At 41.3% G+C, this 24,647-nt stretch overlaps 2 protein-coding genes across 5 annotated transcripts; both read left to right on the forward strand.

The window, feature by feature from the left end:
• Window positions 1-1,042: 1,042 nt before the first annotated feature.
• On the forward strand, window positions 1,043-16,095 carry LOC115571070 (transient receptor potential cation channel subfamily M member 4-like). Of its 4 annotated transcripts, none has more exons than XM_030400112.1 (28): window positions 1,043-1,182; window positions 3,907-3,968; window positions 4,084-4,261; window positions 4,677-4,857; window positions 5,783-5,952; window positions 6,095-6,272; window positions 6,711-6,775; window positions 6,870-7,103; window positions 8,899-9,001; window positions 9,095-9,216; window positions 9,333-9,632; window positions 9,722-9,823; window positions 9,926-10,054; window positions 10,177-10,306; window positions 10,602-10,747; window positions 10,987-11,099; window positions 11,176-11,292; window positions 11,386-11,435; window positions 11,522-11,760; window positions 11,921-12,036; window positions 12,892-13,024; window positions 13,106-13,280; window positions 13,415-13,580; window positions 13,670-13,851; window positions 13,964-14,096; window positions 14,186-14,258; window positions 15,284-15,377; window positions 15,535-16,095. In XM_030400112.1, exons 1-28 carry the CDS (start codon window positions 1,114-1,116, stop codon window positions 15,564-15,566), a joined length of 3,792 nt encoding a protein of 1,263 aa, XP_030255972.1. In that variant the 5' UTR covers window positions 1,043-1,113; the 3' UTR covers window positions 15,567-16,095. The 4 variants fall into 4 exon arrangements, with proteins under 4 accessions (XP_030255972.1, XP_030255975.1, XP_030255974.1 ...); XM_030400115.1 differs by lacking the exon at window positions 1,043-1,182 and adding an exon at window positions 1,380-1,652; XM_030400114.1 differs by lacking the exon at window positions 1,043-1,182 and adding an exon at window positions 1,380-1,628.
• A 2,848-nt stretch (window positions 16,096-18,943) lies between these two features.
• LOC115571620 (cilia- and flagella-associated protein 251) lies at window positions 18,944-24,009 on the forward strand. The gene is made up of 6 exons (XM_030401101.1): window positions 18,944-20,102; window positions 21,591-21,697; window positions 22,681-22,737; window positions 22,851-22,905; window positions 22,994-23,030; window positions 23,179-24,009. The coding sequence occupies exons 1-6, from the start codon at window positions 19,256-19,258 to the stop codon at window positions 23,198-23,200; spliced, it is 1,125 nt and encodes a 374-aa protein (XP_030256961.1). The 5' UTR covers window positions 18,944-19,255; the 3' UTR covers window positions 23,201-24,009.
• Window positions 24,010-24,647: the final 638 nt, after the last annotated feature.

The following is a 24,647-nucleotide window of genomic DNA, read 5'->3' on the forward strand; positions in this document are numbered from 1 at the left end:
GATTTATACCACATCAGCAACACAAACGGAAAAGAGGAGTCGAAAAAGGCCCACGACCCGCAGGGATTTGGCAGATAGGGTCGAAAGGGGTGACAGTAGTTGCGGACTAACAAGAAGAACAGTTCTCAACAAAGTTCTTGTCTATTTATAACCAAATATGTCTGTGTATGTTGACTGGTACTTATAACTGATTTATGCTCTGTAAGCACATAGACTGTGGATGTTTGAATGTTGAATTACATATTTAATCATATTGCTTTTTTAAAATATAAATTCCTCAATATTTAAATGCTTTGTACAATAAATATTTAATACAAAAGGATAAATGTGTGGAGTAACAGTTGGTGAATATCTAGATTAACCTGAGGAAAAGGGCAAAATGGACTTCTGCAGGTTGAATTCTGCTTACATGGACTCTTTCTAATGAGCTTCAATGCCTTTCAAGGGTAGAAGGGCACTGAAAATGTTTTCTCAGGCTAGAAATCACCTTGTAGAAACTACATATTTAAGTAGAGAATACATATGTATATGTCATCTAAATGATTACATATCCTGATTGAAGTTTTATTTTAAATATTTTTCTGCATGCAAATGTGTCATGTGCTTGTTCGGCTAATTGAGACATTGCCCTGTTGGTAATCCAGGCCTGACTGTGTGATATTTTTAGGCGAGCCTGCCAGCAACAAATTGCTCAATGCACAAGCTTGGGTGTCTTCAGTTGTCTGTCTTCTACAATGTCAAAATGTTTCATCAGTGGCCAGGAGCATTTCCTTTTCAACAAAGGGAGATCCTGATAGCAAGAGGGCTGTAATCAGGAATGACCCAGCACACAGCCCAGGCATGAAATATGTTAGATTTTGACTGGCTCCTCCTATGTTTCTAAGTTTGAAGGAAGGTATTTGGTGATTGTCAGCCACTTGTAAAAACCACACCCTCACCTGTGTGGCGTGTCAGCACCTGGTTCTTCCTGACTGCTGCTGCTGGGGGACGTCTGGAAATGATATTTCCCTAGCAAATTCACCTACTCATTGGAAAATGGTCAGAAAGAAATCCTGAAGCTTGTCCCCCCTCCCTATCTTTCACTGATTCGGACAGAAACGAAAAAACAGCAACATGAGAGACACAAGAGGAGAAGGAGGAGGAGGCGACGAAGACAAAATCGTTAAATCTGAGAAAGATCAGGTGGGTAGGCTTCTCTTTAAATCATCCTGCTTCTGAACTAAGTGTGATGTTTGGCAAACACTGCAGCAGTAAAACGGTGAATAAACGAGGAGCCGACAAAGTGGAAGCTGTAAAGAAAGTTGTGGTTGGCAGTTATTCTCTTGGGCTGAGTCACGGTGACGAGCAATGTGCCTGCTTCGGACAGCACGTATCTAGTGGTCGTGTAGCGTATGATTCTATTATTAGAGAAAACCAAAGGCACTCTTACACTCAACTGTGTGTGTAAACACTTGCATTTTGTCGCACGTTAAGCTAGCGCCGGCTACTTTTGTGTTTGTTGACAGTGCACGTGACGTCTAACTTTAACCGGCGGAAGTGAAGACAACGTTAGCTTGGCTGCGGAAAAGTGGAATTCAACTGATTTACCACTTAATAAACCGGTGAACGTCATTGACTGTGAATAAAAGGTGCGGAAAGACATTTCTTAACGGGTAACTACGTGAACGTTTACCTGACGACAACTGCAAAAACAAAGGCGAGAGCACGCCCATTATTGTGTATGTAGCTTCTGCCCGTTGTCTCACTGACGTTAGCTAAGTGATAACGTTACACATACAACTAGCTAGCATACAAGCGACATTTAGCATCCTATATCTTAAGGTTTATACTTGAAGCTAGCTAAAGCTGTAACACATATATTTATCGTCATACCTACATCCAAAGGATAAATACAGCTAGAAGTAAGAATTGGCTCTGTTCTCTCCGGACATATTTTCACTCGACAAACACAGGTATTACTAATAACATGATGAATGGCTGCATTCCGTTTAGACGTGCCAGTAGAGCTGCACTGGTGTTGTGCCCCTGGCTCACTGACAGGGGCGGCTGGCACAGTTAAAAGGAACGCAACCATGATTTTTTTTCAGTCATATACAGGGTTGTATTAAAAATGTATTCTGATACAGTTACTAATTACCTGTTAAAGATGTAGTCAGTAACGTAATCCAAGTGTTAGATATTAACTTAATGTAACTTGATCACTTTCCATCACTTTTTGAATACCTCAGTACCAAACATGTGCAAATAGAGCCAGGAGAAAATAAATATGAATGAGATGACTTTCATTTAATCTTATCTAACGAGTATGTTTATAAAAATACACACTTGTTGTCATGTGTGCACAATTTTTTAAAAGATTTTTTATATGGTTTATTTAATAGGGACAGATACAGATCATGTGGGTTGTACAACAATCCAACAGAAAGCATCATAGCATTTATAGCCTTAGCTAATTTCCAATGCCCGTCCCTAGAGGGGCCTTTAAAATAACATACAAAAAACCTGTTTTTGTTTCATCTTATCCATACATCCAACCCTCCACTCAAGCATCTATCCATCAATTCATAAACAATGTCTTCCTATCCATTCATCCATCCCTCCATTCATCCATAGAATATATTAAATAACATGATAACATATTGGCCTATCTTTCCCTGAATCTTGGCCTAGAAATTAACTAACATGATGCAGGTACATACACGTACACACATTCACGCACACACATACAATTCACTCTTTTATTTCGCATAACTTCACGAGAATACACTTATTTTTTAATGCAATCGGCTAATTACTCCTCAAGCCGTATTACACATTTGCTTGTTCTGGTTTTACCAATCAAACGCAGATGTATTTACACATTCACACAGCTAAAGACACATTAAGTATCAGGCTGATAAATTACCACCGATGGACATAAATGGAGCCAATAATACAAAGCCAGATGTCTTTCATTGACTTGACACGCACAGCATCTCCACACACATACAGTAGTTGGCTGTATGCATCTTTTAAATTGGTTCTTGATCTGCCAAAAAAACATAGCAAAGAAGTCATTTGCAGCCTGTTGTGCTCATTGTGTCAAACTGCTGCACCTGGGTAGAACCACACAGTATAAACTAGAGAGCCAAACATGTTGTTCCTCATGTGTATGTTTTATTTTACAGTTGAAGAGGAAGACAAATTGATCGTATTTTATTTTGCAACATGTTCCACAAGGGCTCATAGAAAGGGGGGAAAAGTTTCAACACAACAATTGCTGTTGGAGCAATAGAATATTAAATCATCCATCTTTGCTTACTAAATCTTAGCCTTTCTTACCCTCAGGTGTGCATAAATAACAGGTAGTTAACCTTCTACTTCAAATACAGAAACATGAAATAATGGTGTCGGCCATGAAAAGCAGGTAATTATTGGTATTGGCTGAAAATAATCCACGTTGTGCATAACTACACACGAGTATTGGTGTGACAGTGGATTAGATATAAGTTAATTTAAGGGAAATGTTCTGTTGTTAGTTAAATGTCAAAGTTGGAAAGAGACTTCAGTCCATTTTCAAGATGTAAGAAGATTCCAGTGGGGCCCCTCACTTTAACAAGTAGGCTTGCAAATACCGGTGCACAGTACCGTAGTAGCCTACGTGCCCGCCCCTCACACACTCACCCTCTCTTACACATTCACAAACCCATAAAAATTTAAGCTGAAACTACAGCACCACGTCAGAAGTCGCATTTAGGTGTTAAGGCAGGCATATCTCCGAGCCAAAGTCAACATTTCTCATTTGAACGGCTTACTGCACCCTGCAGCCACATGATTTCCAGGCGTAAAAGGGTAGGATATGATTTCTTTAAACTGAAACAGACTGTTTATATATTCAGTTTATTAACCTGTTGAAAATGCTTTCAGAGCTGGATCCCCAAAATCATCAAGAAGAGAGTGTGCACCACCTTCGTAGAAGATTCCTTCAGGTACTGTGAGCTCTGTGGAGCACATTCCTGTGGTAGTAATATCTGTCTATTGACTGTGTTGATGCAACAGGAGATGATCCTGTTTTCACATGTATCATCTTCTCACCTCTTGTAGCAATGGCGCGCTATGCCAGTGTGGTGGTGCCAGAGATGCCCATGCCTCCGTGGCTCTTGGGGACTATTTCAGCACAGCGATGGTCAACCACTGGGACAGCGCCCAGCACTCGTCTGAATACCCGACGGATGCCTTTGGAGAGATACACTTCGCTGGAGCCAGCAAGAGGCATAGCTATGTGAGTGGCCTCTTTGTTGGCTCTGAATGCCTCATTACATACCTTTTTTATTTTATTATTAAATCTGTTGTGTTTTCAAAGTTTATCAAAGGCAAATTAACCAGATAATGCTTCAAATTAAGGACTTCAGCTTTTTCTAATGCCTCTACAGTGAGCAAACTGACAATGCTGACAGAGATGACCCATACTGTAATTTCCCAGCTTGGGATCAATAAAGTCTATCTATCTATCTATCTATCTATCTATCTATCTATCTATCTATCTATCTATCTATCTATCTATCTATCTTTCTTTCTATCTTTCTATCTAAACTAATTCACTTGGATGGTTGTTTCCATTTTTCTTAAGCCATAGGTTGTCAGCTTCTGAAATAATCAATCAGATGCCTATAATTGTCCCTTTTTTTGGACCTCAGTTCCTGCGTCTGTCATGGGACACGGTTCCGTCTATGGTCTACACCCTGATGACAGCCCACTGGGGTCTTCCCTCGCCCAACCTGGTGGTTTCTGTAGTGGGCGGAGAAGGCAGGACAAAGGTGAAGACCTGGGTGCGGGAGGTCCTCAGACAGGGACTAGTGAAAGCCTCACAAAGCACAGGTAAACAAATCCTGTTGGGTCATAGGTCACATGCCAGTTAACAGCATAGTGAACACATACACTGTTAACAGTATTATCAGCTTCAACATGCAAAGCAGTTTGTCGTTTGTCCACCATATATATAAAATACATTTTTGTGCGTCAGTAAAACAGGGTCTGAAGGTCTTGAAAAGTTTTTAAAAGTTATTGAATTGAGTGTCCTCTAAAAGACCTTTGAAGGTATAATAAAGTGTTTGATTTGATTGATTTAAATTTTTGTACTTGAGGGGATTATATTATCTTGCCAACTTCTTATGTTACGAACTCAAAATGTTCATTTAGGGTCATTACAACAGAATCAGGAATCTTTTATTTTGATATCCATTTAAACAGTAAATGTTTGTAATGTCGATTAGAGCCTTAACACAGTCATACTATCAGTTCTGTATATTTTTGTTTGTGTAAGAATTTTCCGATGAAGTCTAAACCCCCAAAAACCTTACAATAATCAGAATGACTGACTAATAATGCGAGTTACCGAATCAACGCTTTCTTGGAAAACATAGGACATGGCGATTTTAGCAGGAAAAATACAGCTGTTACATTATGTCTTTCCAGTGCACTGTATGTGTCCCTGTGGTCTGATCCTAATTTGGTACTACAATGGCCATTTCCTCCTGACTACTGTGCTTAGCGCAGGTGGCACACAGCGATTCTGATCTCCCGTCATCTGAGGTCACTTTAAGTGGCTGTTCTCTGAAAGGCCCCTGATTACAGCTGAGTTAATGAGACACCTGCAATAACAAAAAGGTGCATTTGTAGACACAGATCGCTAATGTAAAAAAAAAAACCAGGTAATTGTGGCATTTTTCAGGCTTTCAATTCCAGCATCAGCCACACTTTTAGTTTCTCCTTTTAAATTCCCATTTTTGACTGTTCATCCCAGGAGCGTGGATCATAACGACAGGCCTGCGTGAAGGCGTCGGCAGGTGTGTCGGAGAAGCGGTGAGGGATCATGCCACTGCAGCCTCGTCGGTCCCCCTCAACAAAGTGGTGGCGCTGGGCATTGCTCCGTGGGGACTTGTGCACAACCGAACACAGCTGGTCAACTCTCAGGTCTGACACTGTATCTACAAACTACACTACCCACCAAACATGATCATGTTGCCTTTTATTTTTAAACAATCAAGGTAAAAATTCTCTTCTTTACAGTCTAGGTTTCTAATCCTATGATTTCCCTGGGTTTTTCATCTTTCAGGGCAGCTTTCCTGCTAAGTACTATGTCCAGAACACGTCGCGGGACTCCTGCTGCCTCGACAACAACTACCAGGCCTTCCTGCTGGTGGACGACGGTAGTGAGGGGCGCAGAGGAGGAGAGACCGGGTTTAGGGCCAAACTGGAGGACTACATCTCCCACCAGCGCACGGGCATCTGGGGTGAGAGACGGGATAATGAAGTCTTATAGTTTTCATTGAGTGTAGAATCGGAATAGGCTGTGTATATCCCAAGAATTTAGTTATTTGTGTCAACTAAATGTAAAGAAAACAGAAACAGCTCAATGCTATATGTTCAACCTTGATTTGGCCCTCCTGTGGTGAACTTTTTACTAGCGCATGATAAGTGATGATAAGCTTATCCTCTGGTATCCACCACATGAAAACCATTGCATGCCCCTGCAAGAATGAGAGACACAACGGTTCCTCAACATGTAACATCAAGCAGGGACCTGTCCAAAATTGTAACAGCGGGCTCTTTCTGTGTCTTCGGTGTCAATACACACTTAGTTTGAATGATCATGTCGGCATTAAAGTGAAGCCAGTACTAACAAATAATCTGCCAGTGCACTAAAGGTGAAAATGCTTGTATTCTTGTAGGCAGCGGCAGCATTGATATCCCCGTCCTTTGTATGCTGGTGTCAGGGGAGGCGAGCATGCTGGAGGTATAGTCACAAAGACATTATTAGTTTTAACAAAGTGTACTCTCTGATTTTACTCCATAAACAAACTCCTTTTTCTTTGCTTTTTTTCTGTCAGAGAGTCGATCTCTCTCTAAAAACCTCCATGCCCTGGCTGGTGCTGGCCGGCTCAGGAGGCCTTGCTGACTTCTTGAGCGATCTCTTGGAGAACCTGTCCTCGGCCCCGGCTGCCCAGTCCTCCGGCGAGGGAGATGGCGAGGCAGGACCCAGCGTGGATCTGAAAGACAGAGTGGCAGAACGGGTTAGAAAGCACTTCCCTTCTGACACAGAGTCGGATAAACTAGTTGAACAGGTAAGTGCTGTGGACAGAGAGGTTTATGAGGTTATGTGGGTGTTGACGTGCAGAACAGGAAGAAGCTATACATTCAGCTATCTAACATTTATATTTATGACCTCAGACGTTTTCAGATGTTATTCCTTGCGGCCCCTTGACCTTTCATTCAATGCTTAAAGGTCAGTTTTACACACACAGGATGTTTCATAACAAAACGGGCAGCCTTCCAATACATTTGCAGCACATATTTACGGACAAACTGTTTCATTTTAACGACCCCCATTGTCTTTCTTCTACCATAACCCCATAGGGCAAGCTTACATTTTAGCCCAGCTGCTGCTTAAGCTCAGAACAGAAGAATGAACATTATGTTCCTATGTATGTTGTATGTAATTCAACAACTGCATGTAAAGAACATAAATTGACCCTCTTCTGGCCCTGTGGACTTCTCAAGCTACTTCCTGTCACAGTTTGACCCAGATTTCTGAAACAGGCGGCTGTCTTTCAGTTATCCTTGCTGCTCCATAACTGACTCACTTTGGAAGTCAGTTTCAGTTTCCATTTGCCAACATAGTAACGCAAAACACTGTGAAAGAATTGGCTGTATTGTATGTAGTCAATAACGGCCAATTTACAGAATACCTTGCTGTTTTGTTTTTTTTTATTAATCATTTAGTCAATAAGATGTAAGAAAATTGCTCATCTCAGTTTCTTCGAGCCCAAAGTGACGTCTTCAGATTGTCCAGCCCAATACTCAAAGATTCAATTACAATCATAAATAACAAAGAAAAGCAGCAAATCCTTAAATTTAAAGGTGATATTTTAAAACATTTGAAACCTTGAGCCACTAAATGTGTCATTCCGCCTCCCCTTACCATTGCATTCATGTCACAACAGTGCTGTTGCTCGAATATCCTGCCTTGAAGTGGTTTCCAGGTTGTTGAACATAGTCACACGTTGCTAACACCAGCTAACAATAACTTTGCTAACACTATCTAACAATAATGTTGCTGGCTAAAGAAAAAATATTTTAGCAATTACCTACATATTAGGCGACTAATTTTCTTGTAATCAACTTATGAATTAAATAACACATTATTGCAGCTCTGCTTGATCAGCCCCGAATATTGATCTTTTAAATGTGCTAAGGGCGGCCTGTTTTTCATGATCACATTGGGGAAATTCCTAGAATGCAATGTAAAACAGCATTCGGTATCCTCATTGAGCTCTCTCTCTTTGCTCCCTACACCCTTATTACAGATGCAGCTTTAAAGATTATGTGTTTGAGTTTGATTTGTGTGACTGTAATATCATCAACACTGCATGCTTTCTTTTAATAAAGTGGCTGCTCATTTGACTTTTATTTTATCACTATTCCAATTAGTCACTCATTGATGTAATCACTACCCAATCTTTAACTTGTTGTGTTGTTGAACAAGGGAGTGCTTGGATACACACTTCTTATCTTATTCTCGTCTACTTGCTGTTGAATTAGCACTGTCGGTGCTGAACTTCAAAAGCCCTGATAAAATCTTTAAACACTGGATATCTTTCTCACTCAGCATGAAGGGATTTGCACTTAACAATATCATACATTTGAAGACGCCCTTTGTCCCCAAAGCTTCACTATTTGTCTAATCTTTACATTACATTACATTTGTAAATTGTATTCTTGCTTTGTCTGTCAAGGCACTTTGTAAACCTTGTTTTTAAAAGTGCTATAGAAGTAAAGTTTATTATTATTAGATTATTTTTCTTTTTTCTGTATTTCTCTGTTTTTCTTAACCTCTGCCTCCTTGTTTTGGGTCCCCAGGCTCTGAGCATCTACCAGAATAGAGGCTTCATTACAATCTACCATGGAGAGCAGGAGGGCCCAAATGATTTTGACACAGTCCTGCTCAAAGCGTTGGTGGGAGGTACGTGCAACTTTATTAAAATTACGAACATTTTAAACATTTTAAGTGGCAACAAGTTATGTTACTTTTTTGCCGTGATTCTGTGTTTTACAGCTAGTAAGCAGCGTACGTCAGTTGATGCCAGCCCTTACAATGAAGAGCTAAAGCTGGCGGTGACGTGGAACAGGGTTGACATTGCTAAGAGTGAACTCTTCAATGGAGACATCCAGTGGAGGGTGAGAAAAAGACATCACATGATTTATGTTACTTTCAGAGAAATATGACCACGCCAAAGTAGATCCATTAATATTGAAACCTCCCTTATAATGATCCACGTCATCCAATCAAACAGTATGATGATCTGGAAGACTCCATGACGGACGCCCTGATCAACGACAAGCCTCAGTTTGTGCGTCTTTTCACTGAGAACGGCCTCAATATCCTGGACTACCTGACTTATGGCAGGCTGGAGAGCCTATACCGCTCAGTGGCTGATGGGACGATGCTTTACCAGCTTCTTCAACGCCGTCTGGTGGAGCGGCTAGGAACTGTGGCCACTGTGCCCACATCATCAAACATGCCAGACTCGCCTTCCAAAGTGGCAGCTGAGAACATGCACAGTGGCCCGGTGACAGATATCACACTTTTTGAGGTCAGTTTTTGCCTCTCAATAAAAAAACAATGAGGGAAAAATACTTGGATTCTGTGTTTGTTTCTTACTCTACCTCCTTTTTCACTCAGGTTGCAGGAGTCCTGGAGCTGTTAATGGGTGATGTCTGCCAGCCATTTTACTACGATGCTTTGGGCTTAGAGCAGATCTCATCCAAGAGGAGAGCTTTGAGGGTAACTTTTTCTGAATGTATAGACATATTACCTAATTAACTTCTGGCTGTAGAAGACGAGAGGGAATCTAATATCCTCTCCCCATCTCCTCATGCACACCAGCGTGCTAGTAAGCTGCTGCGTGGTGACTGCTTGTATCGGAGAGAGCGCTGCCTCTTCCCCTGGGCTTCTCTCTTCATCTGGGCCGTCCTTCAGAACCGCAGCGAGATGGCCACTTTCTTCTGGGAGATGGTAAATCTTCTGAAGCAGAAACGTGTTTGAAATAATCTAATTTCTTAGTGCAATCAGGCTCAGAGCTGTGTCTGCAGTAGACAGAGTTTGTATGCCCTGACTTCCCTTGCTGTCTCTTGTAGGCAGGAGAGTCGGTGCTGAGTGCTCTGAGTGGCTGCAAGATACTGAGGGAACTGTCCAAGCTGGAGGTTGAGACTGAGACCAAACTGTCCATGAAGGAGTTGGCTCAGAGGTTTGAGACGGTGGCACATGGTGAGACCATGGATGCGTCATCCACTGATTAATTCAGCATACACTGATGAACATATGATGATCATACATTAGATTTCACACCCTTATTGTTGTGCTCCATCTTATTTAGCCCATCTTTTAAAGCACAAGTTCACCCATAAATGAAAATTAAGACATTGTCTAATCATCCTCATGCCAATAGAGGGTTGGATGAAGCTCTGTGTTTCACAAAACGTATCTGGAGTGTCACAGCAAAACGGAAGTGGATGGGTGTCTCTAGTGTCTCTTTTTCTGAATGGTCTTTCCCTCTTCACAGACGTCTTCAGTTCCTGCTATCAGAGCAACGAGAATCGCTCTTTCACACTGCTGATCAGGAAATCTCCAGTTTGGGGTGGCACCACTTGCCTGCAGATGGGCATGGGTGCTGACGCACGACTGTTCTTCAGTCATGATGGAGTACAGGTGTGTCTGACTGTGTATGACTGAGATTATAAAGACCACACCAGAACCAAGTCACTTACTTCAATGTGGCGGTTAAACCAGCTCTCAATATCCACAGGGCTTTTTAAATTGTATTTTGAGCATGCTTGCCAGGTGTTCAGGTCAAAGCATTAATCCTTTGCTATCTCAGAAAATAAATGAATAAATAACAGCACTTTGGCCTACTGAAGTATTAATTTTCCCTCCTCCTCCTCCTTCAGTCTCTGTTGTCCCAGATCTGGTGGGGTGACATGGAGAGAAACACGGAGGTGTGGAAGCTCCTGCTCACCTTCTTCTGCCCCGTCCTCTGCTACACCAACCTCATCTCCTTCAGGTAAAACCTGTGTGTTTAGTCTTTGCCAATAGCATTCAGGAGATTCAGAGTTCGGAAATGATATTCTATCTCACAGGAAACAAGAGGACCATCATCAAGAGGAGGAGGGGAAGCCCAACGAGGATGCACCAGGCAGGGACAGCGACAGCCTTTACGGCGCCACCATCTTCTCTTTCTCAGACATCAAGCACATGTAAAACCCTTCCCTCTGTGCTGATTTATTGTAGAATGAATGTTTGTTTTTATAGCTCTTTTGCTCATTGTAAATGTCTTGTTGTTGGGACAGTGAAGCTGATACTCAAGGTTTAAACACTCCCAGGACAGCGACCATCAGAGGTAAGTCCTCTTTAAACACAACGCCTGCTTGCATAAATAATCACATTCAGCAGGTGCTAATCCATGCCCACTAACCTTCCTCACAGGCATACCCCACTCTCGCAGACCGCCAAAGCGTCCGTTTGTAGTGTCAAGATGGCGGCAGTTCTGGTTTGCGCCTGTCACCGCATTTTTGGGGAATGTCCTCATGTACTTCCTCTTCCTCCTGCTGTTTGCCTATGTGCTCTTGGTGGACTTCAAGCGCCCGCCGCCCAAGGGTCCAGCCATCACTGAATATGTGCTCTACTTCTGGGTATTCACCATTGTGTGCGAGGAGATCAGGGAGGTGAGTGCGGAGAGCCATCTTGTCATTTATCATTTATAAATGTTTTCTTTCTTCTCAATATTTGGCTATGATTATTTGGTATGATTAATTAGTTTTGTTAGGTTTATACCTGTGTTTAAATTATGGATCTACTAACTTGACTGACGTTTTCTTCCTGAAGACGTTCTTTTTGGGGACGATGAATTGGCGTCAGAGGATCAGAGTGTACATTCAGGATGTTTGGAACAAGTGCGACCTCATTGCCATCATTCTGTTCGTCATAGGACTGATCTGCAGGTACTGACAACAGGGACCATCTGCATGTGTTTATACCCCATTTTCACATGGTGGCCATTTTCCTTTGATGTCAGGCTCAGGGTGGGAATCTCAACTGTTGCAATGCTGTGTTCCAGATTAAAGCCATGCAAACATAATAATCTGACTAAATTGTTAGTATTAACTGCTTCCCAATTGATCAGCAACTATAAAGACAATGAATAGAGAAACTCTGGAGGGACATGGGGTCATATTTGCCGGTAAAACAAAATATTTGGTAACCCTTTACCCACCACTGAACAGCAACTAATGTTAGCACTAAGCCACAACTCTCGTGTGACACGATACCACAAGAAACATGCCAATTACTTCTTAAATATCTGCTCAAATCTTGGAATGGTACTCTAATGGCAGCTAGTTGGCTAGATTATTAGCTAGACAACAGCTAACCTTAGCTTTCAACCATTTCCTTTCTAAGATGGCAGCTATTATTTCAGAATTGAAATCGGGTTTTTTAAGTCTGCACTATCCATTATCTTTTCAAGCAGTCGAATGGTAATGATTTGTTAGATGCCCTACATTTCTACAGCTTGCAACCTGGAACACAGCGGCACGAAATAAACTTCCCACCTTGAGCATGATGTCTCTGTGTCATTAGTCTATGGCTTTTTGCTCTTGACCCTTGGAAACAGAGCAGCTGTGTTGCCACCTGTGTCGTGAGAACACAGGGGGAGCATGCATTGATCAACAAATTGAATTTTAAGTTTCTCAGAGTTGATTCCAGTAACCATCAGACACTAAAATGTATAGAGACCATATAGTTGGCCACTGGGTGGTACTGTTACCCCAGTGTATTTGCTTCACTCTGTGTCTCAGGATGTTCGAGTGGTCGTATGGATTTGGCCGGGAAATCCTGTGTGTGGACTACATGGTCTTCACCCTCCGTCTCATTCACATATTTGCCATTCACAAACAGCTGGGACCGAAAATCATCATTGTTGGCAAGATGGTGAGAAATAATAACATCAGTTGACAGTATTTCAATGTTAGAGCTTATAATGACTCAAATTAACTATTATCTCCTGTTCAGATGAAGGATGTCTTCTTCTTCCTCTTCTTCCTGGGGGTGTGGCAAATGGCCTACGGAGTAGCCAACCAGGCTTTGCTTTACTCCTATGACCCTAACCTGGATCGCATCTTCCGGCGGGTTTTCTACAGGCCTTACCTGCACATCTTCGGACAGATCCCTGTGGAAGAGATGGATGGTACAAAATCAGTGCATTGTGCATTTTGACAAAATAACAGTTTTTGGAATAATAATGTTAGAATAATGTATCTTTTACATCCATTGCAGTCAGGACACGTTTTAATCTTTCCTGTGTTTTTGTGTCTGTCCCAGTGGGGAAGCAGTGGGACATGGAGTGCACGGACAACATCACGTTGATTGACAGCGGTGAAGAGCCGTGTAGAGTTCTGTACAGTAACTGGCTGGTGGTAATCCTGCTGGTTGTTTATCTGCTGGTCACCAACATCCTGCTCATCAACCTGCTCATCGCCATGTTTAGGTAAAGAGCAACGAGAAGTGTTCTCGAATCAGTCTGTCTCATCAGCAGTCTGGCTACTGACACTGTGCTCTTTCTCTGTCCTCCACCAGTCACACCTTCTCTGAAGTGCAGGCCAACAGCGACATCTACTGGAAGTTCCAGCGCTACAACCTGATCGTTCAGTACCACTCCCGTCCTTCCCTGGCTCCTCCATTCATCATCCTCTCTCACATCAATCTGTTCATCAAGAGGACCATCCGTAAAGTGCCGTCTGTCAAGATCCACCACTTTGGTCAGTACTTGTGCAGGAGACTTGGGTGTTGCTGAATGTACACTGCTTGGACACATCATGGCTGAGTTGAGTGATAATGATGATGATCAAAAGAACTCTGCTTTTCTATTAGTGTTGAAGTTGAAAGGGAAAGCAGCTAACAGGCTAATGACGTGGGAAACAATTCAGAAGGAGGACTTCCTGACTGCCCAGAACAAGATCCAGAAAAGCAGCGACTCAGAAAGGCTCAAGCGGATGTCTGTCAAGTGAGCGCACCTTCCCACACCAACACTGAAGCAGTGACTTATTAATTTTTTTGGCGCCATCATGTTGATGTTATTGTCTTCTTTTTTAGGGTGGATGGTATGGTTAAACATCTGACTGAGAGCAGAGACTTTGATCACAGGCTGAGGGCTTTGGAGAGTGAGGTAAAATTAAAGTACCATTGTAATACATTTGACTGATGTTACACTCTGAGTTAAGAATGAAACAAATGGTACAGAATGAGTAACAAATTGTCAGAAGTTGTTTGCTCAGTCCGCCTATCCTATATCAAGGTTAAATAAATGTCACCCATCTACATATAGCAGGGCTTGGTGATATGACAAGTGGAACACTATGTTCTGATCTTGATATCACACTACGTCTAAGTACTGGAAATAAAACATATTTGTTAAATGAGTAGTCACCATTTTGGGAAAGGTAATAATGTTTTGTAATTATGAACCTACATGTGCAGGCTGCTTGCAGTAACCATATATTAACTCTGTTCACGCTATTTGAGTACAATCCAAGCACTGTTAAAGCCATTTTATTATATTTTTTGTTTTGCAAGTCAGTTGTCTTAAAAACGTAAGCCTTTTCATTTCGGTGCCCATGTCAGTCAGTCTAGCTTTAGATCACTCCCTGTCTGGTATAAGATAGAATAAATATGACTACAGGATCATATCATTTCAAAATTTAAAATATTGGTTAACCTGAGTTATAGGTGGGTGTTGTTGATTTAGTTTGATTCTTATTGTTAGTCTGAATTCAAGCGTATTCCTTAGTTACGTAATGATTAAATTTATACATTTTCTAAAGACTTTGAACAAACCCTGTGTTTAACGGTCACATATGAGTAAGTTATCTATATTCTAGTCTAAGTCTCAGCTGGAAAGCATAAAGCGTATTTGCCAAAACTGTTCCTTTAAGTCGATGATCAAACAGGACAGCATGATATTCATAGCTCAAACTAGAGCTAGCACATTTTCGGCTCCATTTTCAAATATGGAAAAAAAAATTACCTGCTCCTAGTATTAATAAGGGCCACACATTCCCAGAAAAGGGATGCAAAGATGTGCCGGAACAGGAAATGTCAACATAAACTTCACTGTGTTCCCGAAACACTGGTCCTTCCCTTAGATGTCTGAGAGTTATTGTATGTCAACACACTTTGAATCATCCTCCTCAGATGGAATATTGCTCGAATGCTCTCAGCTGGATTGTGGATACTCTGGCACAAGGAAGCACGTTCAAACCGCCTCGACCTCCACCTACATTAAGAGGTATTGCCAAATCAGAGCATACGTGTATCAGAAACAGGAAAACCATCTGCATGTTGGAATTTCACAGTTTTCACTCACTAAGCGTGGTCGACTATGTAGTTTTTGCCTCAAATTATTTACCTTAATCTCTCCGTACTTCTCTTCTTCTTCTACACAGATGCTTTCCCCTCTTCCTCCAATTATTCCTGATTCAGCTTCGGTGATGCCTTCACTTGCTCTGGGTTTGTAAAAAGACAAGAATGAAGTGCTTACACTTAGACTGCTCCCATGCCACCCACCCACCAGTCTTACTGTTTGCAGGCCATGTTCATCGCTGGACTCAGTTACCAAATAGACTTAATTGTTCTCAACTGAAAAAGTGAAAGAACAGCATTCATCACTACTTGTTACAGTATTGAGTAAAACAAAAGCTGATCTTTATGTGCAATCAATCTTACTCAAATACCAAAGAGAACTGTGTATTTATGATGTAGCAATTATAGCCTGTATTTCATTTGCTGATACTAACATGTCGTTATTGCTGTAAATTGAATGCTGGAATTATGTTTTTATACAGGTTTTTACCGTTACATTGAAACTATGATATTGTTATGGGGTTCAGTTACTTTCTGGCTAAATTGTTGCTTTTAATTACCTGTTAAATCATGTATTTGTGTTCTACATTTTATTCTGTTCAATAAATTTTATATAAAGTAAAATAAATGAGTTTGTACTGTTACTGTTAGTTTTACATTGTGGGAAAAACTCTTACTCACTGTTGTGCTGAGCATCTGATTGATGCTTCTCTCTTGAGCCAGCAGACAGTTAGCTTAGCTTAGCATAGAAACAAAATGCAGCAACTAGCCTGGCTCTAGAAACCATGACATTGTGCATGAAACGGTATAACATGTTACTTGGTGTCAGTTGCAGGTTGATCACAGGTGACAAGAGGGGGATTTTGTTACCTGTGGACGGAGCCAAGTTATCCATTTCCCATTTTCCAGTCTTTGTTACTTTTTATGCTGTGCTAGGCTAATTGACTGCTGGCTGCAGCAACATATTTGCCACAGTTTATGGATTTTATGAGTTTTTGTACACAATAAAGGATAATACAATGTGTTAATTTGTACATTTTACAGGTGTCGTTAGCTACTACATATTTTCAATGAAAAGAGCCAAGATAGCCGTTTTCCCATATGCCAGACCTGATGCTATCGCTAAGAGTTTGGTACAGATTGTTGTTTCCCTGTTGTCCAGTGTTTATGCTAAGCTAAGCTAACTCGATTCTGGCCCTAGCTTGCTATGTACTTGACATGGTTAATGTTTCTTATCAGTTTTTGTACACACAAAAAATATAGCATGTTAATTATTAGTAGGCTTTATAGCTGTTGGTGGATACATTTTGTCTGCAAAGGACAGAGCCTAGCTAGCTGTTTCACCCCTTGGTTTCACCCTGCGTACAGGCTTTATGCTAAGTAAAGCTAACTGGCTACCCTTTGGTAGGCTCATAGTTATCAGGCACATAGGCCTATGGAAGTGGTATTGTTCTTCTCACCTAACTATGTGTTAGAAAGCTAATACGTGTTTTTCCCAAATCTTTAGCCATAAATATAAGTTGACATTGTAAACTGCAGATGAGGAAGAAGTGATGCAAGTAGTGATCTTGACAAGAGTTTCACTCCCTTAAGAAAATGAGACACCAAAACTGTAAAGTAGGGTGTGGAGATCTTTGTGAATGGGGCCAAGTAGGGTAAGGTTTGTTCAAAGAACTAGATATAACATTAAATATACATTCTACAAGAGAATCACTGAGAGAATGTGTGACTTAAACACAGGAGCAGGTTAGTTGGGCATACTGTAGAGAGAAGGGGTTCTGGATAGTGTGAAAGGTGCATGGTGCAGAGTTTCAGTCCACTGAAGCTCTATTGAAGGTCACACAGTGCAGCAGGGCTATTGAAGGAGCCTTCACTGTAAATAGCTGGCTGTGCCACCTGTCAATAGCCCCAGCGACTCAGACTGAGAGAGGCGGTGTCATCACTTTCTGCCTTGCTGCCCCCTCACTGCATGACGGCTACATGTGCAAATATGTTCCCATGTAGGTGAGCATGTGTGTCTCACTCAAGGCTCAGTTTTCTGAGTCATTTTGATTTAAAAGCTCCTCATTTCACACAATTTGCATGACAGCCGAGTTCAGATCTCCTTTCTGTCCCTCATCGGGTTTCATAATCAAACCCCTGAAAGAAAAAACACTGTGTTCTTGGCGTGTGAAATGTTTCTGTGGAATGTCACTTGCCCATGAACACTTTGCACATGTGCAGACAGTGATCGTCTCCATTTCCTTCTATTTACATCCCCATGCATCATCTTGACAAGTCAATCCCCTGACTTGGGATTAGCAAGCAAATATTTCCTTCACTGTTAAGACTGACTGAGAAGTGTTGGTTTAACCCCTTTGGTAATTTAATTTACTTTGCCCTGTATTGTGAGCTGTTGATAAAATATTCTATAATATCTATCTGCAGTGAGGCCTTCACTCAGATAGGTCTACCTTCAAATGTGCACTTAATACCTTAATGGCTTAGAATAATCAGCAAAACTCTTCTTTTTTTTTTTTGCAACTGAACACAATCTGTTTTTGTTTATGGATCTTATGTAGAATTTCTTAAACAATCAACTTGATTTTAGTTTGACTCACAACCACGCAGTGTTCACTCCGCTGCTGTCTGGCAATCGATACAGAAGTATCTGCTGCCATACTGTTAGACTATGGTGCAGCTTCTTTCCTCATTCAGGAGACTATTTAATTCATCCTTTGCAGGTTTTGTTTTCGCCTGTTCTGTTTTGTCAGCAGGATTACACAAGAACTACTCAACAGATCTCCATGAACCTTGGATGGAGAACAGGTCTCGGACCAGAATAGACCCCATTCACTTTCGGTGTGGATCTGGATAAAGGGGCGGATCCAGGACTTTTTTTTCTCACTTTTTTTAAATTGCCTGATTTTTGCATTCGTTCGTTTTCTTCCGCTTTATCCATGCGGGTCGCGGGTGATGTTACCGCTTTTATACCACCTTTTTTTTTCAAGGTGGAGCGGGGATACTGGGGCCAAATCCAGTGGCTCTATGGGCGAAGGCCAGGGTACTCCCTGGATGAGACGCCAGCTCATCGCAGGGCCTGATTTTTGCATTGTTTTTTTAATTGCTCATGAAAATGTATTATAAAAAAGAACTGCCATATTTCAGTGACTGGTATTTATGACTGTGTAGGGAGTATTGGGTCATGGCGGAGGTATGTGCTCTACTCAGTGCCACTTGATTGTTTAATCCTCAGTTTCACTTGATTGTTTAATCCTCAATTTCAATAATTTAGTTTTTTTAAGTTAGTTTTAAAAAAAAAATAGAATTAATTATAAATGGACATGAACAGAACATACACATGCTATACATATGTTCTTTAACCTCTCTTCTCCCCACCCTTCTGCAGTCCACCCCTGCCTGTCCACCCCCCTCGGTCTCCCGTATGCACACACCCACCTCCCATAGTACACTGGGTTAAGGGCATCAGGAGCATTCTTCCTGAACATGTGCCTCTGTCACTCATGCAGCCACACAACTACACCACACACCCAGTTGTGTTTCCACTGTGTCCTCTGTGTTCCCAGCACAAGGCTGGCCCGCTGCTCTGACGGTCTTGTGAACTCGACCCTCCTCTGCCCGTCTCTCTGTAGCCTGGAGCAGAATTCTGAACAGTATTTCTGAATCACCCTAACCTCGGTTACGTTTTCTGTGGATTTAAAAGGTTTTATCGATTGGTTTTGTTTTTGGTGGAAGAAACCAGGGTAGGGACGTTGACCCAGAGTGGATTTGTAGTTCAGAAGAGGTCCTCAACTGTCTTTCAAAATGGCTCCTGTGAAAGGCTGGGTGGTGGGGCTCCTGCTGGTTCTCCTGTGCCCTTCCCAGCTCCCCCTCTCTGGTGTAGTCAGTGCCCAGGACGTGGCTGAGGAAGACCTCCATGGCAGAATTGTTGAAGATGTTGTGGCCGAAGAGGGTGAAACCGCTGACGATGCTGATGCCGCTGGTGGGGAAGACGAACAGGTAGCAGCGGAGGAAGATGCCGATGAAGAAGAAGAATCGGATGCAGCAGAGGCTGATGAAGAGGAGGCTGAGGAGGAGGAAGAGGAGACTGCAGAGGAGGAAGAAGAGGAGGAGGAAGAGGAGACTGCTGAGGAAGAAGAAGAGGAAGAGGAGGCCGCTGAGGAGGAAGAGGAGGCAGAGGAGAAGGACGATGCTGAGGAGGAGGAGGAAGCTGCTGAGGAAGAAGAAGCAGAGGAGGAGGAAACAGCAGAGGAAGAGGAGGATGAAACAGCAGAGGAAGAGGAGGAGGAGGAAGCAGCAGAGGAAGAGGAAGAGGAAGACGAGGAGGAGGAAGCTGCTGAGGAAGAGGAAGCTGCTGAGGAAGAGGAAGAGGGAGATGCTGCTGAGGAGGAGGAAGAGGAGGAGGAGGAGGAGGAAGAAAAAGCTGCAGAAGAGGATGATGACGATGATGAAGAGGAGGAGGAGGAGGCAGCAGAAGAAGAAAATGAGGAGGAGGATGAAGAGGGGGCAACAGAGGACGAAGAAGAGGCTTCTGAAGAGGAAGAGGAGGCTGTTGATGCTGAGGAGGAGGAGGAGGAGGAGGAAGAAGAAGAGGATACTGAAGAGGCCGACTCTGAGGAAAGAAATGCAACCGAATTAGAGGATGATGATGGTACACTCACTTTTTAAATATATTTCTACATATATTTTAAAGTATTTATTGGTAATCACGACACTAAACTGTGCATTAGTTTGGGCCCTCTGAGTGCTTCCTAACTCTACAGTAGCATCTGACATTGTCAGGCTAACTGCAGCCTCTGTGAGAACACCGTCACACATATCAGTCCTAAAATAGACGGGTTTATCTGTGTGGTTGTTGGAACGCAGAAGTGTCCAAACCACTCGGGCCTTTTGTTGAACCAACGCGGCTATTTTGAGTCCCCAAAACAAGTACTGGTGAAGTCAGAGAAACAGTCAGATGAAGGAAAAACACAAATAGAGGCTTCACATAGAAATTTAAGTTAATCTGCCTATAAATGAGCAGCCAAAGTTAAAATACCTAATTTATTGACAATTAAGTTACCACAGGCTGCAAAAGGGGATTACAGCTGGAACACCAAAACCAGACGAATGGACAGTCTGTTGATCACTGGCTTATTTACATTGAGAAAAGTGCAGGACGCTCTTAGGCAAGACAAGTATCTTGTCCGCTAAAATATTATCTCTGGTGAAGGAGAAAGTGCTAGAAGGAGAAGGTATAACCTCTATAGTTTTATATGAAAACATGAACATAATTCTTGATATACCAGTGACCAAGATACAGACCAGGTCATTTTAAAATCTACAGCCGTGCTAGCTGCCCATTGAACTTGCCAGCATGCTAACATTTTACAATCAGCTTCGAACTAAATCCAAAGTACAGCTCAAAGCTCATGAGAAGATGCAGATATTCAATCATAAACTTAAATATTAGACACATTTAAATGTTCCTTGATTATTGTGATATATGAGGGCTGTCCAGTGTTGGCCTGGCCAGCTAGATGTTTCTAGTATAAAACTATAATAATATTTTTTTTAATGTTTTGAGCTAAAGTGACTCTCTGCTAACTTTTTTCTGCTATTAAGGGAACTTGAGATAATTGTGCCATTTGCATCTTAACAATACAATACAATAAGAATAGGTTCCGGCCTGTGGCCCGATTAATGAAGTTGAAGTTTTGGTCAAGGTTGTTATAGTTCATCTGCTAAGGAACAGCACAGACTACACGACATTTAGCAGCAATCAATCCATAAGTTGTTGAGGTACTTTTCTCTATATCGCAAATATCAAACTCAAGGTGGCGCCACAGGAAAAGTCAGAGGATCACCAAAGTCTCAAAGATTAATGCTCCAGGATCATTCACATTTCTACAACTATCTAATTGAGATCTTTCAGTCTGGAACAAGTTGTGGTCTGACAGATTGAATCATTGCCATGCTGCTAGCATGCCTCAAATGTACTTTTCAGTCCTTTGTAGTGAACAACTAAAGATCTAGTCAGGCATTTCTGTACGTCTGTTTCCTGTTATTTACTGCTGTATCTGCAATAAGCTAATATTGGCCAGGCTGAAATATAGGTCTCGCTGCTGAAGCCTAATTTGTCACTGACTGTGTCGACTAGATGAGCCTGAGGGTGCCGACGCAGCAGAACATGACGAAGTGGAGTCTGCCACCGATATGCTGCAATTCCGCCCCGGCTCTTTGTGTAGTGTTTGCTCCATCTGCGAGGTACAATTTTAAGATTTTAAGGTGCATTTATCCGGTGTGTGTTTCAAACTTTTTTTTTTTTTTTTTATAATTATTATTATTGATTTTTTTTTACAAAGTTTTACTTAAAGGACAAGTTCACCCGAAAAGGAAAATTCATTCATTATCTACTCAAACCCATGCCGGGGGGAGGAAAGGCGGGGGAGGTTTTGCTGTTCAGAAAACATTTCTGGAGCTTCGCAGCAAAAAAAGAGCTGCAGTATTCTCCTAAACAACTGAAGCAGATGGGGACTTAAAAAAAATAAAATGACTTACAGCTCATCCTGTGTAATCCAAGTGTCCAGAAGCACCCAGATCCCAAGCTGATTTAAAAATATGAAGAAGAGGGTGTGATTAACTTATTTTCAAATGAATCTGGGATCTTGAGGCTTTCACTGACACAGATAAAGTCTGACCAGCTGTAAAGAGCCACTTCATGTTTAATTTTATTTCCAAAGTCCACATCTAGTTATTTAGGTACAGAAGAGGATTAGGGCCACATGTGAATTTTTTTTTAGTTCTGACTTTAAAATCAGAATTCTGAGATTAAAGTCAGAATTCTGACTTTATTCTCAGAATTCTGAGAAAAAAGTCAGAATTCTGACTTTAATCTCAGAATTCTGACTTTATTCTCAGAATTCTGACTTTAAAGTCAGAATTAAAAAAAAATTCACATGTGGCCCTAATCCTCTTCCGTGGTAAAGGAGCCTGCAGATGCACTCCAGAAATGTTTTGTGGAAAGTGTCCCTAAGCTTTACTTGACTTTCCAGCGGCGTGATGCTGAGTAGATGGTGACTGAATTTTCATTTTTGGTTGAGTTTATCCTTTAATCTTCATAAATTGCTGCTTTTTTAAAAATATACATAGAAGTCAGTTTTAAAACTTTAAAGATGAAATGTTAATTAGGATGTGTCACTTTCTTACAATCAGTGACTGTAAATGCTGTCCGCCCCTCCCTCTTTCAGCACTGCAGTAAGTGCGACAAATGCCCGTGTGAAGGAGACGAGTGTGAGCACTGTGAAGTAAGAATCTCCAGCGTCCAAAACACAACAAATGAAGCACATTTGAAGCAACATTTCAATGGTACAACAGCCTCTCCTCACTTTATCCCCTTGTTTTTTTTTCTGTCTTCCAGGGATGCTCATCCTGCTTCCTTTGCCCCATTCTGTGCGACACAATTTGCACACCAGGTAAATACTCCTACTCATACCGTGAACGCACCATTATTTGGTTATTATTTGTAGCCTTTCTTTACTTTTGTATTAATCGTTTTATTAGGTGGCCTTGTCGACGAGCTCACTGGGTCCCTCTTCGGGTAAGAACTCTCATTTCCAAAAACACATTTATATTCAGTTGCATGTTCCTATGCTGTATTCTTATTTGATGATAACAACGGTATTATATGTTAGGAATACCATTGAGGCAGTGCTGGGTTACCTCATGCCCTAACCTTTGCTTTGCAGGAGTTTTGCATCTCTACTCTGAGCAGCAGCCCTTTGATCCCACCATGTGGTTGCATGAGGGACTGCGCTCCGGACTGGACCTGTCTGACAGTTCTTATGAACCTGACAGCGGACAGAAAAAAGGGCAACATGAAGGATTTAACTCACGTTTAGATACTTTTTTCCTTTTTAGCCAGCTTTGAAATGAGAGCTGAAAAAACCCCCCACATTATTTTCATTTTCTTTATTTAATGATCTGCTGACTGTACATTTGCAATGCAACATGGAGAATAATAATAGACTGCTAAGGCTATTATATAATTTAAGACTTTTTTTTTTAGGAGCATAATTGTAAAAAAGATTAAGTGGAATAAAAGTGTTTATAGTTCTATTAGTGGCAGGAAACTGTATGAATGTACTGGAAATATGAAAAGGGCTTCTGCTGCTACTGGCAAGAAAGATAGTTGATTTTTACAATAAACTTTCACACACACATTTTAATAACGAAAAGCTAGTTATATAATGTTGCAGATTCTTACCTGACGATAAACGTCTCCTTATATCTCACAGCCGATATGCACATCACAAGTACAGGTTATATCCGTCACAGGTTTTTTGCTACGTGAACTTTGTATTTCATCCTAAATTTCAATTTCACATTGTTTACTGACTTGTGGTGTGTTGTTGGATTTATTTATGGCTTATTGTAAACTGCAGCTGATGTTGAATGGGCAAATAAATAGTTTATAAGCCTAGAAATAATCTCAAGTTCCTATGTTAACCAATTAATGTGTGTAAAAAGTTAGATTCTGAATTCTGAATGATTCATAATAATAAATTGGGTTTCCACAGGACAGTTGTTAAGTGGAATTGTTTTCTAGATAATCAACAACAGCTGTTGGCTAATAAATGAACCTAGGTGAAGTCGCCAATCCTTTGCCCTCTTAAAAGGCTACTCTAGAATTTTAGTTTGCACTTCCACTTCAGACCCTATCGAATCAAAAACACTCCAGAACCTAAACCTCCCCATTATGCCACTTTATGTTTTTAAGATGTGTTTTCTATCTAGTTTTTAGTACAGAAGTCTTAAGAGGCAAATTACAGAAGAGAATCTGGCAATCCCTTTTCTCTGTCTGATATAAACTGTTTTCTCATCCATGTTCATGACTTAATAACAGATGAGGAAAAAAAGGTTTTGCCCGGATAATCTTTAAGTTCCAGAAACTTTTCATCTTTTCATTTTCAGTTACACTTTTACCTCTGTGAAAGAGATGTGCAATGTTGATGCCAGGATCACGTGTCTTCTTGTTTTTTTTTCATATATTCATATTTTCTGCATTTTACATTGTTTCAAAGTTTGTTGTCATGGATGAGTAACATAGAAAAATTATCCTGGCAAATCCTCTTATTCTTTTCCCCACCTGTGAAAACTACAAAAAAATATATGGTAGGAATAAGTTTATCATAGAAAAAAAACAAAAAAACACATC

This window comes from Sparus aurata, chromosome 20 (assembly GCF_900880675.1).
Source record: "Sparus aurata chromosome 20, fSpaAur1.1, whole genome shotgun sequence".
Taxonomy (NCBI): Eukaryota; Metazoa; Chordata; class Actinopteri; order Spariformes; family Sparidae; genus Sparus; species Sparus aurata.